Source organism: Poecilia mexicana, unplaced genomic scaffold (genome assembly GCF_051168715.1).
Source record: "Poecilia mexicana isolate PSO_F unplaced genomic scaffold, ASM5116871v1 scaffold_8, whole genome shotgun sequence".
NCBI lineage: Eukaryota > Metazoa > Chordata > Actinopteri > Cyprinodontiformes > Poeciliidae > Poecilia > Poecilia mexicana.
Window position 1 is genome coordinate 16,802,230 of NW_028263377.1, and position 17,783 is coordinate 16,820,012.

The 17,783-nt window shown below is 39.5% G+C and overlaps 1 protein-coding gene across 3 annotated transcripts in view; it reads right to left on the reverse strand.

The window, feature by feature from the left end:
• Window positions 1-8,702: 8,702 nt before the first annotated feature.
• Window positions 8,703-17,783, reverse strand: part of rnf213a (ring finger protein 213a) — a 34,076-nt gene continuing 24,995 nt past the window's right edge. For all 3 annotated transcript variants that reach the window (XM_014990910.2, XM_014990911.2, XM_014990909.2), the window contains exons 46-67: window positions 16,933-17,047; window positions 16,621-16,828; window positions 16,338-16,534; window positions 16,124-16,246; window positions 15,914-16,024; window positions 14,877-15,119; window positions 14,721-14,796; window positions 14,590-14,624; window positions 14,380-14,480; window positions 14,126-14,282; window positions 13,461-13,635; window positions 13,042-13,136; window positions 12,686-12,937; window positions 12,307-12,439; window positions 11,921-12,004; window positions 11,665-11,845; window positions 11,326-11,527; window positions 11,141-11,218; window positions 10,502-10,699; window positions 10,193-10,282; window positions 9,909-10,087; window positions 8,703-9,581 (exon numbers count right to left, since the gene is read on the reverse strand). In XM_014990910.2, coding sequence (XP_014846396.2) covers window positions 9,425-9,581; window positions 9,909-10,087; window positions 10,193-10,282; window positions 10,502-10,699; window positions 11,141-11,218; window positions 11,326-11,527; window positions 11,665-11,845; window positions 11,921-12,004; window positions 12,307-12,439; window positions 12,686-12,937; window positions 13,042-13,136; window positions 13,461-13,635; window positions 14,126-14,282; window positions 14,380-14,480; window positions 14,590-14,624; window positions 14,721-14,796; window positions 14,877-15,119; window positions 15,914-16,024; window positions 16,124-16,246; window positions 16,338-16,534; window positions 16,621-16,828; window positions 16,933-17,047 — 3,190 coding nt within the window. In that variant the 3' untranslated portion in view covers window positions 8,703-9,424. The remainder of the gene's footprint in view (window positions 9,582-9,908; window positions 10,088-10,192; window positions 10,283-10,501; window positions 10,700-11,140; window positions 11,219-11,325; window positions 11,528-11,664; window positions 11,846-11,920; window positions 12,005-12,306; window positions 12,440-12,685; window positions 12,938-13,041; window positions 13,137-13,460; window positions 13,636-14,125; window positions 14,283-14,379; window positions 14,481-14,589; window positions 14,625-14,720; window positions 14,797-14,876; window positions 15,120-15,913; window positions 16,025-16,123; window positions 16,247-16,337; window positions 16,535-16,620; window positions 16,829-16,932; window positions 17,048-17,783) is intronic.

The window sequence follows — 17,783 nt, forward strand, 5'->3', positions numbered from 1 at the left end:
AAAGCCACATATATTATCCCTCAAAGTCTTTTTACATTTTGTCATGTTACAACCAAGAACTTAAAAATCTTTATTGAGATGTTTATGTGATGAACACGAGCATCTCACAGAGGACCATTTAATTCAACGTTAAAAACCTGTGGATCTCTGCAACTCCTCCAGAGATACCACTGGGTTTTTTGGTTGCTTCCCTAAATATACTGTTTATTTAGCCTGGCCTGTCAGGGTTGACGGTTATGTCTTGGTTTCCCCATGCTCTTTCCAGTTTAATTAAATGTACAAAACGTGAGATTTTTGCTTTATAACCTAATCTTGAATTAAAATGCTCAATAATTCCATCTCTTTTATATTCATTTTTCTGTTAATCCAGAACTATGCACAACTTTATGTAGGTTTTTCACATCCATATAACATGCTGAAGTTTTTGGTTGCAGCAATGTGCATATGTGCAATGGGTATGAATACTTTTGCAGGACACTGTAATTTGGTGTACACAGACACACAACTTTATTTGTGTGTGTGTGTGTGTGTGTGTGTGTGTGTGTGTGTGTGTGCGTGTGGGTGTGTGCGTGTGCGTGTGTGTGTGTGAAAACCCTCCATGCTTGTGAGAAATGGAGGGAGAACAGCCCCGAGGTGTCAGAATACACTCACAGAGGGAGGAAGTATTAGGCCAGTGTCTCGACCTTAAGGTCTCCTTGTAAAGACTGCCAGATTTGGGAGAGAGAGAGAGTAAGAATGAACTCATGAAAACAGCAGATGGCCTCAGAGAGGGTACTGTTTACACATTTGTTGTTTTTTTTAAACCACCAAATGATCGCTATATCAGTTTTGTTCAGGCTGTATACAAAAACACTAACTTATCCTGAGGCTAAAAGGATAAGGAAGAGGTGGGAGAGGTTGATAACCTGGGATGGCCTCTAGCACGCACAGATAACTATTTCCTAACTGGGAGATAACCAAGGTCAGTCCAGCTGGCTGAAGACAGCTTGTTCTTAAGGAAGTTTGACAAGGATAGACTTGATTTTGTACTTACTTCAAATAATTTGTGTTCAGCAAAAACACTAAAATTCATGGTTAAATGTGAGAAAACATTAAAAAAGTTTAGGAGGAATGAAAACTTTCGTAAGGCATGGGGATTCTGTTTTCTCAGATGATTTGACTGAATTTACGCAAAGTGAAACCGCACCAGGTCAGTTTATTTTGAGGTCAATTTTCTTAAAAGAGAAGGAGCTGATTTGTTTTAGAGACTGAATACCATTTATTTTGTTGAGAACAGTCATTTATAGTATTTAATTACATGTCACGCTTCTGTTGTCATGTGCTTAAAATCATGTAACAGAAGATATTTTGTAATTAGTCAGAACTTGTTGTGGAAACTTTAAGTATACAGTTTGGACAACCATCCCAGAGGCATTGCAAGGTAGCATAAACAGGCTGTTTTTCAAAGCCAAGAGCACTTTAGAAAAATATGCATAAATGGACTGCAACTGGCATTTTGTACATTTTATATTAAACCAAAAGTCTACTAAGACTCTATTTCTTCTTTAACCACAATCCTAATTTGCCTGGAAATAATGCTGCTGTTGACTGGCAAAAAAAAAAAATAAAAATACACGACTTATGTGTTTTTGGAAATTAGAGAAAGAACATGCTGAGGCTGCCAGAGAGCAGCAGTAATAACGAAATGTCTGCTCCCAGCAGGAAATGACACGCATGTCGTTCCTGGGCATCGCAGAGTGGAGCTGAGTTGCCCAAATAAGGCTCTGCCAGAAACAACAACATTATACACAGATCTTTCTATGTGTGCATGTTAAAAAATAAAAAAAATAAAAAATCTGCAATTGGCCAAAGTACCTTCCTCTCATTATTTCCATCAACTTCCCCAGCAAGAAAATCCTCAATCCTCTGATGCCATTTGGAAGAGCCAAAACAACCAACAAATCCCACGCTGATCTGTAGAACCAAAATGATGCATTACAGGCTAACCAGAAATGAGAAGGATGAGCTGAAGATACACACTGTGCCACACATTAAAGCAACCAGCACAGTAATGAGGCATATTATGACTACCCAGCAAAAGGTTCCAAGCTAAATGTTGGGATTTTGTGATTGAATTACAAAGCATGTGATGCTATGAGCGGCGGCAGTTTCTGATATAGGGCAATCACCCAGGGTGGCGTCTTGTCAGGGGGCAGCATGATGAGAATGCCCTCTGAAATTGCAAAGTTATATTAATTGTACGTGAACATTTCCCTTTGTCTGTTACTTTACTAAAGAAGCTCCATTTTCCCCAAGCCTTTTGAGGGACATAGCAAATGGAGAACAAGGACCTCTGGTCAGATGAAACCAAACCTGAACTTTTTGGCCGACATGCAAAACAAAATGTTCTTTAGAAAACTAACCCTGCACATCACTCTAAATAGCAGGTCAACTCTCAAACATGGTAGTAAGAGTATAGTGATGGTGTGGGAAGGCTTTTTTTAAGCTAGCTTTTGATGGCTATCTATATATTGTGTATTAATAAAGTCATGAATGTTTTGGTTCTTTGTGTCTGTCTGGTGCCTTTGAAATACGTATGCCCCTTTGTAACCTCCATGCAAACTATGGCCACTCCTCACATGTCTCACCAGTGTATATTCAAGATGGTGTCACATTTCCCGTTAGCAATGCATGCATTCACCACCAAAACAAATATACAGCTAAGTGGTTCTATATTACAGAGAATCTCTTAATGGTTACATTGCTTATTTTGCACTACAGCTAGGTAGAGTAAAAAGTTCTAGAGAGCAAAGGGGGACCCCACTTCAGCAAGGCTCAAGGTCGCCTTGCTTTGTCTGCTGCCACTGTACTTTGCTCAAGAATCCCTTCTGAGGAATTATAATTGAGGATAAATATTATCAAGTGCAATCCGAGAGGGTGTTGTGTATTTGTGCTGGGGCCAAGACGAGAAACTCGATGAGACTGGACACCAGTTTGGGCCCTGACCACAGGAGAGCTTGGATGGAGGCAGGGGACCCATCGCGTTCTTTTGCCTGCCTCAGGCAGCAGGGAATACGGAGGTCAAAGGTCAAGGTAAGAAGTATAACGTCTTCAACAAGAACTGCCTACTCAGGAGTACATCTAACAAAAAGCTGAACGTTGAACAAGTTTTATAACAAACAAGGGGCAGGGATTACTTTCACTCATGGCAGCCTTGTTCCTGGGGGTCTACATTCAGCCTTTTTCTTCTAGTCTCTCATCACTAGGTGGAAGAACAACAATCCATAATCCATCCGCTCTAATCTTGTGGAGGATAACTGTCAGCACCTACATACAACGTGAAATGCTTTCCGGCCTTGTTACAACGCTGGCACCAGTGGTAATCACTCTAATCCTGATGTATCCATGGTAAACAAAACCCTTTTGCACAGTCATTATCTATTCACAGCCAAAGGTTGTCAGATAACAAAGCAGATCTGGGTAAAGAGAGTGAGTGAAAGAAGAGAGAATGAAGCTAGAAGGAGAAATAGTTTTGGAGGAAGTCAATGAAGCTGACAACTGAGGGAACAAGAGAAGGTGGGGTACCATTCAATCATATTATATAACAATATGAGCGGTGTGCCAAGTGGCTTTTGGTTTGCTTTATTCAGATGAGGGTTTTGTGCTGTAAAATCTGCCGTTTTTTTTCTCAGTCTTGATGTAAAAGGATAGTCTATTGTTTCACTAAATCAGTGCAGTCCAAGAACAAAAGTGCAGAATAGACACATTTCTAGGAATCTGAACTGCAGTGATTCTTGAAAGAATAAAAAAGCAGCAATGACAACAAAAAATAGCTTCTTGAAACAATACCTGACATATTTTTTGTTGTTGTTGTACACAATAACAAGCAGGGAGCTAGCAACATGATGGTGGTGAAAATGGTGATGGATTTGTTAAAAATTCTAAGAAAACTCACAAAACTAAGAGAATGGTGCATAAGCAGAACTTTGGAGTTTGGACACACACAATGGAATCCAGTGAGGACTAAATGAAAACAGCCTGCTTAAAGGCAGAGCGATCAGTGGCATTGACATCAGGTGAGTTATGGATGGCAGCGGCCACTGACACAGAGAACAGACAGGGAAATAACAAACATAGAATAATTAACTACAAATCGTCAAAAATAAAGAAATCATCAAAAGCACAGAAATGACCTCAAAAATCAAACTTCAGGCAAATTTAAATTCAAAGTCCTTAAACCGACGCAAGGTAGTTTATAATTGTAAAACAGATAGAAAAACACATGATTTTCAAAAATTCTGAAAAAGCTGAAAAATGTCTACTGGTTTTTAACCCTAAATAACTGATACACATAAAACCCAGTGTTACCAGTTGCCTTTAGAAGTTACTAGATTAGTAATTAGTGTCCTCTTCAACCTAATTTAATCTCAGTATAAATGCAGGTGCTCTGTGAAGGCTTCTAAAGTTTGATAGAGAACATTAGAGAACTGACAGCGTTACAGATCCCCAGGATTTCAGCAAAGAGAATCTCTTGATATGACGATTAGCCACGCACATCACAAATCTGGCCTCCTATACAAAAGAGGCAAAGGTAAAAAGTCATTGTTAGGAGAAAGCCAAAAGAAATTCTTTTGACATTTTATCATAATCCATTCATATAGACACTTATCAAGCCATAAGGAAACAGTACCACTGCTCATTCCTTTGAACACACCACACTCGTGAAACATGGTTGCAGTTTCATGTAGTGATTTTAGGAACAGAAAACGGGCTAGAGTAAGCTGGAAAAATGAGTGGAGCTAAATACAACACAATCTTGGAAGATACTTAGAGGTTTCAAAAGGTGCATGAATACTTTTGCAGGGCACTGTATCACAACTTGGAAGCGCCTCAAAATTTTTGGGAATAACAGATGCCTCACTGGGCTGAAAAGAGAAACAAAGTAATGGTTTTCAGAGCAACCGCAAAGTTTCCATTAATTTAATTTGGATATGTTTACTAAAAGGAGTTCAAGGATTGAATTCACGGTGCATTTTCCTGTTCATTTGCGTGGAGCTGAGAAGGTGAGAACATATCGCAGAGACTATATGCAGCGTTATTTCAAACAAAAGTCAGTGAAGGCAGCAAATATTTCCGACACAATGTACCTGGAACACACTCTTGACCTTGCTCCTTATTATTACTTATGGAATGGTCGACATATTTTTGGGCTCTCAAACACCTTCTCGTCTTTCCATAACAATTTGATTCGATAATATCTGATATTTATGTTATTGACTCAAAGAATGAGCTGTGGTGCTGTAAGATATTTTGAGTTGAAGCACTGAAGCAGGTATACTTGAAGGTAAAAAAAAGGTAAAGAAAAAGAAAAATCTGCTTCAGCAAAAGCACCGTCAAATAGCAGTTTATGTTTCAGATGCATACTTCAAATGCCACAAACTAGCTTGAATGTCCTCTGTTGTCTGTTTGCCAGGTAAACATGCACACGGCACAGTTTTTAAATCTGAAATCTTTAAATGCTGAGCCCTCTTATAATCCCATGTGGTATGTTCCCACTTCACTAGTAATTGTATTTTCTCTTCACGTATTTAACAGAACAACATGGCGGCAGCGCTCCTAATTTCTTCCTTCTGCTTGGAGGACAACTCAAGTGTTGAGTGCAAAGAGAAGTGCACACAATTAGCTAATATAATTCACAGATGTGCTCGCGGAGCATTTCTGCCTCTCTGTTCTTCATCTTAAAGCTGCACAGCGGGCCGAGCAACCTGAGAGTTATAACACGGCCCTCTGAGCTTTAACCTCGCAGTGACCCGCTGGCACATGCATTTCATATGACGTCGTAATTAAAATACACTAATTTGATAATAACGCAATAACAGCAGCACCCGAAGGGCTAATTTAAAGAAAACATTTCCGCAGACTCCCGGTGAAGCATAAAGCTCCATAGAAAATACAGTAGCCCGTCGGTGCTCTTTCTGAGGTCTCTGGGGTATTTTGAGGTACTGATTTCATACCAGAGTCATTAAAAACCTTGTTCCCCTTTGGCTGTGAGCGCCTGCCTGGCGTCAAAGCCTGTGAGTGATATTAGATCCCCAAGGTGTAAACCCGATGAATATCTGAGGTTGTTTTGGAAAGGGTTAAGGCTGAAGCTCTTTCATAGCTCCAGGTACGGAGGAGATTCAAAGTCAAACATGAGCAGGTATCCTATGTAGACTGGAGAACCGGTTCCATTTGAAACTTCTAAACATTTTAGGCTTGTTCTCTGACTAATTGTTTATGCAACTGTTCAAAGGGATAAGCCAGGTGACGAGTGAGATCAAGATAGCAAAGTGAGACGCAACAACACATCAATAATGTTGTAAGAGAAATTCAGACAAAATCATACCTTAGAACCAGTAAAGATAAATGTATGTAAAAAATATGAAGCTGATAAATCAAAATCAAGCCTTTTATTGTTTTTCAAGGCAAATATGTAATCTTAGCTTCAATATTTTGACACAAAAAGAGCCACTTAAGTCACACTCTCTAAAACTGAACATCCTCTTTCACATAATGACAGTTTTGGAAGCCTATCACAGCTGAGTTTTGCTTTCCAAACATTGCATAATTATTCTTCAGCAACTTTTTGGGGTTGTCCTAAATTATTTTTTGGTTGCTCCTTATCACTTTCACCACTTTTATTCATAATTCTCAGCTTTAGATATTCTACCACCGTCATTAGCAGCAAGCCCAAACACAATGATGAAGGAAATACTGACAAATTAATATATGTAAAAGCTAATGCAATAAGTACGGTTTGCAGAGTAATTCCACCGTCTATTTTTAGCAAAGTTTTAGGTGCTGAAGTAGAAGGATTGTCATATCCGGGATGACTAAGAATCTACACTGGAGTATTAACAAAGTTATGAAAGCCGTCAACTCAGCCTCTCCCACAAACTGTCCAGCTTCGTTAATCATAACAAACTTCCTCATGGAAAGGCTCCGGACCTAAACCAAAGTGTGCATTGACCACGGTTGCTATTACCACCAAACTACCAAGTTTGTCCCTGATTCCTCCTCATTAAAAACAAAGACAGGGAACTGAAAGCTGGAAAATAATGTGTTCTCCCCTTTCTACCACAGGCTTGGTGGCTTTGAAGCCTACGGGAGTGGAAGTGAACTGATTGAACTTACTCACTGAGGCTTGCTCTGCAAGACTTAAATCATGCCACTGACCCATTTGTGGGTGTGTTTACCGAGTCGATGTCCAGTTTCTTTTTCCGTCTAATGATCTGCACTGACACGGTGAGGCAGGTGGGACGTCTGCATGAAGCCATTCCTGGTGAAATCTGCTGAAAAACAGAGCAGATTGTCAACTTAGAGACAGTTCTCGTTTCCTCATAAAATTTTAATTATATTTCATTAGTTTAGGCACACTGGAAAGGATCTAAAGTGCATATCTGAGGTTTTCGGCCCTCCTTGAGGGTGGTCATGGACACGGTTTACTTTCACAGGCAAAGGCTTCCATTTGCCATTGTTGTGCTAAACACTGCTTTGGCACAGAGGAAATTGAATCAAGGAGCTATCCAGCGGCGTTCTTTGGGCTGTCTTGTCTTTATCATTTCCATCAGCCTGATCAGAAACACATTGGGCTCCCACCAGCCAAGGGTCAAAAAGTCACAAAACCTTTGGCAGGCAGACATTTCCTGAGCACTGCATCATATGTTGCCAGTGCTGGATTTTTGCCGGTGATGTAATTCGAAAATAAGGACTAATTTATTTAGCCAGCAGCACTCAAGTTGTTAAAAACCATACATCAGTCGGAAAAAGCAAATAAGGCTTTATGTACATTTAATTTTTTTTGTCTTAGTGTTATTCTGATGCAAATTGTCCTGTTGTATTAGTAGATCATTTGCAAGGTGATTAATAAAAAACAAAACAAAAAAACATAGCACATCTACAATAAAGCTTTACATTGCAAAACGTTCCTATGGTCTTCACTGTCATAAAGCGGTACATCTACATCTTTACATACTCCACTTTACTATAACTTGATTATTTTTCGTATGACCTAATCAGTTTCCAATCATTATGGAGCTGCTTTACTTCGCTCTTCTTTTTATGCCCCTTCAGCTCGCTCCACACAGCCGTATCCCATCTTGCACACGTAATTGGAATATCGCACATTTTGAAGGAGGTTGGCTCTGTTTAAATGTCACACATTTAATTTTGTGTGGTTCTGACTATTGAAGCAAGAGGAAAACCATGCAAAACATTTAACTTAATCTGGAGATGGAGGACATTCAAAACAACAACCAGTAGGTCAAAGGTACGGTCATCTAAGCAAGTTCATACTGAGAGCATAAACACAAGATGCAAGAAACAAGCCACTACTGCTTTTACCACTGTTGATGTGAAGGTCAATCAGAAAGCGACTGCACAGGCTTAGTGTCCATAAGAGGTGTGACGGAAGGAAATACAGCAAATATATACATACTTCAGCATCGAGATGTTTTTCCTAATGTGTGGTAGGAAAAAAAATATTTCTATTAAACAGAATTTTACTTAGATCTCGGGGAGATACTTTATCCTCATGTCAAAATGGGATCCATGTAGGTTACTCCAAGACAGAATTCATAAGGTCACATTAATCAGCATCTTAAGCTTCTTGCAAAAGAAGCTCCATTTTATTCACTGCATCCACGTGGATTTATTTGGTTCAGGTAACAGAATGAACACTGCTCTTTGTTTTTAAAAGCAGGACTCATGTCTGCTTTTATTTATTTATTTTTCTTTTTTCCCCCTGAAAATGAGGACACACACACACAACATTGAACATAGAACCTGACACCATCAGAACAAGAAAATAAACTTCAGGCCACAATATATTATGATCATAAGGTGCCTTTTATGTCACATTATTATAACACCAATGCAATTAGGAATCAAAGAACAGAGAAACGGCAAATTTGGAAAAAGAAAAAAAAAGAAAAAGAAAAAAAATGGAATGTTGCACAGCAGAGTTCAAAATGGATAAAACATGAAATAGAATTAGAAAACTGAATAGTGGTAAATTAAATATAAGCAGGCAAAATACATTATTCATCACTTTTAAGGGTTTGAGATGTGTTCAGCTCACATCTCCATACATTTTGTACCTGAGTTTTGTTTTCTTCTTCAATTATTCTTATTGTGAGCAAAGAAGTAAAAGTGCAATTAAGGAAATTTAAACTGCAAAAATCTATTCCCAACCTTATTGAGAGAAATACAAAACAAAAAGCATACAAAAGTTTAGATCTTCATAAGGGTAAATGACACCCTTATTTGGTGGCTCTCTGCTCTCCTAAAAAGGCACATCTTTTTTGATTTATGTGCAAAAACATGACATAACCATGTTGTCATTTAACAACAGCAATTCAATTTAAGCACAAAGGCAGCAAAAATAGCACTTTTGTTCCCGATGTCTTCATTGTCTCTGACCACGCTCCTGCTTAAAAGCGATGATGAACTTCCAGGCCTCAACATAGTGGGACAGGAAGACTTCTTCTGGGAAGTGCTCCTCCACATCTGGAGGTATGTCCATGTCTTTTTGTTCCATGTAAGACACCAAAGATTCTTTCAAGCTTGAAAAGAGAAAAAGAACAATTTCAAAAAAGGATTGGGAAGAGCAATCGTAGAAATACAGCACAAGGCATGAACAGCAACAGGCTTAGTGATACATCAAAACACTTTTCTTTTTCTTTTTGGAAAAGTGGACCAAATAAGTCAGCAATATTAAGCAAAATAAAATAAATAAAAATAAATAAAAATTTGAAGTTCTGCATTCCCCATGTGATCTGGTAAAAAACTTTTAGTTTCCAAATTCATACAGTGTTTACATCAGCAAGGATAAAAAAAATTATATATATAAAATATATATATATTTAGTACATAAAGAAAATTTATATTACCCCCAATCAGGCCTGTAGACATCAGGATCATTGGACTTTTTAAGGACCAGGACCAAGAACTCGTGCATTTCTAACAGGAAAGTGTCGGCACTGTTCCTGGAGAAGAAGGCGGTGAGCAGCCTGTGCTCTTCCTCTCCCAGAGGCTTCTTGTACTTTTCTGGGACTCCCACAAATGGGTCCTGAAAAACACGAGAATCAGCAACACAGCATTTAGATGTTCTCCTAGCATAAGCTAGAGATTGCCACCACCGGTACTGGCAGGAGAGGGGAAAGTGAAGTCTTACCCTCTTCAGCCGCAGCATGTTTTCCGATTTAAGTGAAGCCAACAGCTGCCACAGAGCAACACAATGCTTTAGGCAACACATGCTGAAAACCTGCAAGGAAAAATGGAGACCATTCCCTGATAAACACCTCATGCACAAGACTATGTTCACTAAAATGAAATATATCTTTCAGGCTGGTTAACAAAAAAGTTGCAACAAGAGGCAAGTTTGTGTGCTTTGTGGGCGTAGAATGTAACCAAACAGTCTAGACTGCGGAAGAGGGAGTGAACATGTAGAAGATAGCGCGACCGCCGTCTCAGATAGGCTGACCTTGACGATATGCTGAGCCACCTGGTTTCCCATCTGCAGCACCTCCTCTAGGTAGCGGGAGAGCTGCATGTGGGGCTCCCCCCCTGTCATGGCCAGGAAGCCGAGCGCCACTTCCAGCGTGGACAAGGCCTCGCACACCTCGCTGTAGGAGTGCAGCTCCCCAGCGACGGAGAAGAGGGTGAGGGTCTGCAGGGGCTCCTGATGGCATAATCAAAAACATCCCAGATACTCATGTGAGCTTGTGCAGCAATACTTATAAAGTATGTAATGTATATTGCATGAACAACAATTAGAACCTGGCACAAGAACTGACAACATTGGAACTTTTTCACAGCTAAATTGCGTTACAAAGCCAAAATACTCAAAGTATTTCATTGGGATTTTACATGATCCACCAACACTAAGTAGTACATAATTATCAATATCAATTATTATCTTTAAACCTTTTCACAACTTTATCCCTGACCTCCATGGCTGTGCTGTTGGTCATCACAATGCCGTTTGTTTTATTAATGTTCTAAAATAAATTTCTGATGCCTGCTCAGAAATGTAGATGGTTTGGTTAGACTGGATTTTATTAAGGCGAATCAGGATAAGGGGTATAAATGCAGTTAAAAGCAAGGAGTATGAATAACTTACTTGTGTGACTTTGGACTTAACATCTCTGAGGATTATCTGGTAGTCACGATCGTGTCTGTTGACCAGTGTAGGAATACCCTGTAATAAGAAGACGTTCATATGAAGGTTAAAAAAAAAAAAAAAAAAAAGTTTTGTCGAACTTAAAAAAAAAAAAGTTGCTGTAGCTGCTTTTTGCATGTGCTCACGTCGAGAGTGATTCGAGGTTTTCCCAGCAGAAAGCGCGAAATGATCTGCTGCTGGATCTTGAACAAGTCATATTCATGAAGGGTCTCTTGGCCCTTCTCGATGCTGTACTGAGTGTTGGACAGAATCAGGGGCATCAAGTCCCGCTCCAGCTCGTAACGGATCACATGCAGATCAGTGAGATCTGCAGGGCTCACTTTGTAGCTGTGAAATTCATACATGGAAATAATGCAGTGTGTTAGCTGCGTGCCACCGTGATTATCTAAAAAAACACACAGGATCTATTTGCAGAATAAGTCCAAACATGAAGATGAGGAAAAATGTGGCAAGAGCGCCCTCACCTGGTCTCTTCTCCAGTATGCTTGTCCACGCAGTAGATGAGGTCATTGTGCAGAGCAATCAGGTAGCTGATAAGAGCCGTGGAGCACAGGCCTGCGCCCTGTCGCTGAGGCAACAGCACCTTCAACTCACTGTTCAGGTCCAGGTCCTTCTGGCAGAACTCATTTGGGATCTTAATCTCACCTGAAGGACATTTTCACGCAAATTAGACTAACACTCCGTCACTAGAGCAGGTTTACTGTTGTTGTTTTTGTTTACCATTGGTTGCCAGAGACACTCTAAGCTGGTTCCAGGTTGTTAGGAAGATTTTGATGTATTTCTCATACCAGGCTTTAAGTGAAACTGTAACCAGAAAGAAGCCAGACATGTTTTAAGACACATGGAGCCGCTCTAAACTATGCCGACTGACCACAGCATATTTACACTCCCACCCCACTCCCCCCTTTTCAAGGATACTATATCATTGTCCTATTTTAGGATAAATGTACCCATTTCCTGGCAAACAAGAATACAAAACGCATTCTGCCAAGTATCTGACCATGAGGTTTAAAAGAAAAGCCAACATGTAGTTCAGTGATGCACTGCATAATGCGAGTGACGTGGCTGAAAAAGCTGAAATCGATGTGTCTGGACGGTCCAAGTACCGGCTTTCTGACTGTGAAGAAACTCATTGATTGTCTCGTAGGTCAGCTCAGTGATGTTCTGAAACTTCTTCACCAGATTCTTCTGCAGTGTGAGGATGTCAGGGAGGTACTTCACCAGTCGGAGCTCTGCTTCCTACGAAAACAAATTGTTATAAAATTCAAAGACACTTGTTAAAAATGTGTAAAATCTAAGGCAGACGGTTTTAGAAAATTGTACTAACATAAATTTTAGTACAGCAAAACTGCCGCTACAACAATTTTCTTTTTTTCCGACAGATTTTTTACCATGTGAACCAAAAAGTCTTTAAGGTGTTCAAAGTAACCTCCTAGCAGAGAAGCTGCTCTTGAAGCTCGCAACTTTTTGCTGCTGTTTTCTCACCTTGTGGAGAAATCTCCAAAGCACAGGCACAGTGTCTTTGCCATCGTTCTGCTCCAGGATGTGAGTGAGGCTCAGCACACACACTTTCTCCCTGCAGCTCCACACGGCGGAACAGTGGAGCAGAGAGTTCGCCGGCAGAGACGCCAAAAAGAGACGAGGGTCACCATACACCAGCTTCATGATCGGGTTGGCAGAGATCCGAGAGTCTGCCCGGATGAAGGCGTTCACTTCTTTTAGGTGTCTGTCCAAGTGCTGGAGAAGAGAAGGTGACGGATGGCGATATGTTTTACTTAGTTCCCTCATGAACATGGATGACAGAACCATCTCCTGATTCCAATACGATATATATGTCCTACCTTTAGCTGAGGTGCGATGACAGCATTGCTCATTTCCAACTCCCATCCATTTCTGGCCTCTTTATTCGAAAGCCGATTGTCATAAGGAACTGGCCCTGGAAAACAAGCCCAAATAATTTAAACTAGATTCATCAGTAAGTCAAAGCTGAAAAAAATTACAATGATACAGGCCTCATCATAAATTCTTTATTTTCCTAAATGTGTTTTTTTTTCTTCTTGGCCACTAGAGATCGCTGTTTCTCAAACAAAGGTATGGGGAAGAAAAAAAAAAAACCTGAGATGCACAGCCATGGAGTTTAATAGGTAAGAGGCAAAGAAAAAAAAAAAAGATTCAATGCCAAATAACTTTATTTAAAGTTCCCATATTATAGAATATAGAATATTATTTGGTGTAAAGGGTCACCAAGATCGTAACTTACATTTCTGTTGCTGGTGGGGTCCCAGCAAGCTGCTGATTACCAGGTGAACTGTCGTGATTGTGTCATCTGTCCCCTTTCCCAGTGATTTGATCAGATGTTCCACATCTTTTCTCAGGTGATTAAGAAGGAATACAGCAGGGTCTGGAACTTGAGGCTTAATGATTGCAGAGATTAACTAAAAACACAAAAAGGAAACTATTAATGATGAGAAAAGAAAAAAGAAAATCTGACAGGAATACTGCGATCACACAGCTAAATAGTTCTAGCCTAGTATTTAATTCAACTTCAGTCCTTTTGTTTTATTTTTATTCATATTTTAATTTTGTTTAGGTTATTTTACGCTGTCAATTTAATTCGGTTCTATGAGTTACCTCTATTTCATTACACATCATAAAAGGAATATAATTTCATGTTTATGTATTTGTTAAATGCATATTTTTAATGTTTAAAATTATAATGATGAGGTCAATAAACATTTCCTCGTTCATTATTGCAACATCATTGCCCCTATTTTTATCAGATTTTGTTTTAGTTACCTCAAAATTATTATTTTATTTGCATAATTTAATATTTTCTGCTGCTCTTTTCCCTCCTTTTTTTTTGCTCTTAAACTCTGTAAAGTATGTCATGTTCCCAAAAAGCGCAAAATAAAATGGGTTTGTTACCTGTGTGTGATTACAGGCCCCGAGCAGCATTGCCATGTGAGTGAGCATTCGGACAACGTTAAAGGGAACAGGAGACATGTTCTTTGTGTCCAGCATATCTGGATTGTCCCGGCGACTTGGATCACCGAGGATGTGGCCTGTCTGGGTGCGGTCACCTCTGACAGAGGACGTTAAAAAAACAAAAGAAAATCCTTGAGCAAATGTGATCAACTTTTTCTTCGCACATTTTCCCCTGGATTTTGGAAAGCACTTACTGCATTGCAAGAACCTGAAAACCCTGCACAGGCGCATGGTTGTTTCCTCCAATTACAGCACCACAGTCTACGCAACGACTGGTTTGCATTGGCTGGCCACACTAGAAAAGCACAAGTTGCAAAAAAAACATTTCACAATATAAAAGATAAAGATCTAGAAAAATGAGAGTTTTTACAATATTTTTACTAATTTGATTGAATGTAGCATACCTCCCCAATGGTGCAGGGATGACCATTTGGACAACCTGTGCGACCAGACGAAACGGTTCAACTTTTAATGGTATGGGAGTTTGGTCTGAAATTTCTCGAGTGAGTCTATAAAATCGTTGTTCTTTACTTACGGTACCACTGCAGTGGGCCCAGAGCTTGTTGAGCCGCTGCTACGATATCTTCCGGCATAGAGGGCAAAAACGCTGCCTGTAAAACAAATTTTAAAAAGTTGCACATCAATTTCAAAGTTATATTTGCTGTGACTGAAAAAAAGCTGTAACACAAACCTGCATGTTGACAGGTGTCAGTGCCAGCTGCTGAAGGGGAGCTATGATCCCCTGGTTTCCACAGAGCAGTACAGCAGCTAAGTGAACAGTTAATTCCACTGCCACACTTTGGGCCCCGGAGGTACCGGGGCGGGCAGAAAGAGGCCCCATTCTGTTGGTCACCAGAGCTTGAGCGAAGGCCTTCACCTCTGGGCTGGCAAGGACTTTGGATGCCTGGATGTAAGCTGAAAGCGCTTCAAGTTGCTGTTGGTACAATTATACAGAAAATATGCAACATCAGTTCTAAATACACACACACAAGAAAAAAAAGTAAATGAAATCTTCACATTATTCTGTTTAAGAATTTTATAATTGAGATCTGACCGAGATGATAATATGAAGAGCCACAATTAAAAACATCTGAACTTGAATTAATTTCATTGGAGTTTTATGTGACACAAAACAAACTAGTGGGTAATTGTTAACTCAAAAACAGACGGTACATGTTTTAAAATCTAAAAAAGTGACCTAGGTGTTCAGTTTCAGTGGCCTCTATGCCGATTCTCAGAAATATCATCCAGAAATAACATACAGTGCAACTAATTGTACTATATTTGAGTATAAAATAAGACCTCTGTTTGGTTTATTGGAAACCATCATTACTGAACAATGCATACATTCTCCATTAAATGAGACTGATCTTGAGCTATTGTGAAAGAAGAATGGCCATAACCCTAAACAGATGCCACAAAAGACTTGGAGCTTTAACAGCATGATTCTGTAAAGTGTTGACTTGTAGGAGCTTAAGACGTTTCAAATTTTTATTTGTAAAAAAACAACAATAATAAAAAAGTGAAGTATTGCATAGTTTTCCCTTCACTTGATATTTTTACACCACTTTGTGTTTGTCTATCACATATACTTTATGTGCCTGTATTCACGTGAACGGATGTGAATGCCGGCAGTTTGTATGGATGATATATATATATATATTTTTTTTTTTTTTTCAGCGAATGCTGCTCTTTGGCTAATTTAGGGGTTTAGATTTAAGAATGTACCTGCGGCTTGGGGTGGAAGCCCTCATTAGCGTGTCCATAGAGAGTGGTGATTTCTCTGTACAGCGCTAACAGAAGGTAAACTGCTTTCAGTTGTGGCGCACATCTGCAGCCCTGTAATACATTAAAATAACATAAAGATATTCATTAAAACATACATACAGAAGCAAAGTCCTGGACTAAATACAAATTAACAGTAAGTAATAACATTACCTCACAGGCCTCATCCAGTCCTTCTACTTTGCCTTCCATAACCGTCTTTGCGACAGCTTCTCTGATTGTCTTGTAATCGTTTCCGCAGACAAGATAGTGATCTACTGGGGGGGTCTCCTCGTCCTGGGTGTAGGGAAAAATAAACCACAACAGTTAACAGGCGTCAATGTACATAATTGAGCAACTATCATAAAAAACAAAAATCACACTGAACCTGGAGCTGAACTTCTTCAGGGAAGAGCCAACTCATCTGTCCCCGCCTAAGACGTTTCTGGACAAACTCCACTCCATATTGGCTGCAAATCTTGCGGATCAAATAGACACGATACCAGTCGTTCCCGCTCCGCCTGCACAGGTTCACCACGCTGTCAAGAAAGGCTGCGGATCCATTATGATCTCCTTCAGGTGAGCCTGGAAAAAGGAAGAGAACATTTGAAACACTCCTAAAGTAAAAGAGAAGAGGCATTCTTCTGCACCATAACACCAGCATTACAGACCTGTTTCTCTCATATTTTCCACAATCAGACTGGCAGTCCTGTCCAGGTCCATTCGCACTCTGGCCAACTGCTGCAGATACTCCACAGACGGTTTTTCAGGATGCTGACCGTGTGTTTGCAGACACTCAGTCAGAAAGGCACTTTCATTCTGAAAATACGCCTTCTGATCTGCAGCAGACCTGAACTGGAGCCTTTCAAACATGGAATCCTTTAGAGAAAACAGAGGGAATGAAATGGTTAAAAAAAAAAAAAATTGCAAAGTATTGTAATGATATTCTACAATCTGGGTGGAGCTTTCACAGCCAAACTCACCTCCAGACAGTTGATGTACATGCAGTAGAGTTCAGTTTTGTCCGTCTCATCCAACATGTTGCTCTGTTCAACAGCCACCAGATGCTGCTGCAGATATTCTTTCACTTCATCAAAGCTGAAAAAAAATGTATCTATGTTGAGAGATGTCGCCACATAGAGCAGCCTCCACCTGTATCTGCTTCTCAGTACAGATGTGCAAAAACAGCTAAAACCATTGGACAAAGAAGGAAACTAAAAAAATGGAAAAAAATAATTGTTTGCTGACATAATTTTTTCAATCACTAAAGAAAAAATAATAATAAAAAAACTAAGTGAAGACTCCATTAAATTCATACTTTCCTTTTTGAACTTGATTAGTTTTTAGATGTTCTAGCTAATAGTCCTAGATTGATTTTCCGCTTCTTTGGGGCATGAATGAAATGACACGGAGACCTTTTTTAGCCATTCTTCAAAATGGGAAGAAAAGAGAAAGTGCCGTTCAAATAAAGTCAGTGTGTACTCAACTAAATTTTGGTTAGCTAAAACTTGCCCATGTCCACAATAAGAGCAACAACAACAACAACAAAAAAGGTTAATAGAACTGGAAGTGTGATGAAACATGACTAAACAAGAATTTCACTTGCCACCATGCATCATTTGGGGGCAGTGGAAAAGATTTAAAATTCGATCTCCAGAGTTGACTTTTAGAGAAATGCATCTTGGGGTCAGAAGTTCTCCTCAACAACCTTTAGACACCATCTACATTCAAACTTCCCTGTTTCTATTAATAATATCAAAAAGATTCTTAATGGGGTTTAAGTCAGATGAGTTTGTTGGCCCATTAGGATTTGCATTGAATTTTGAAATATTAA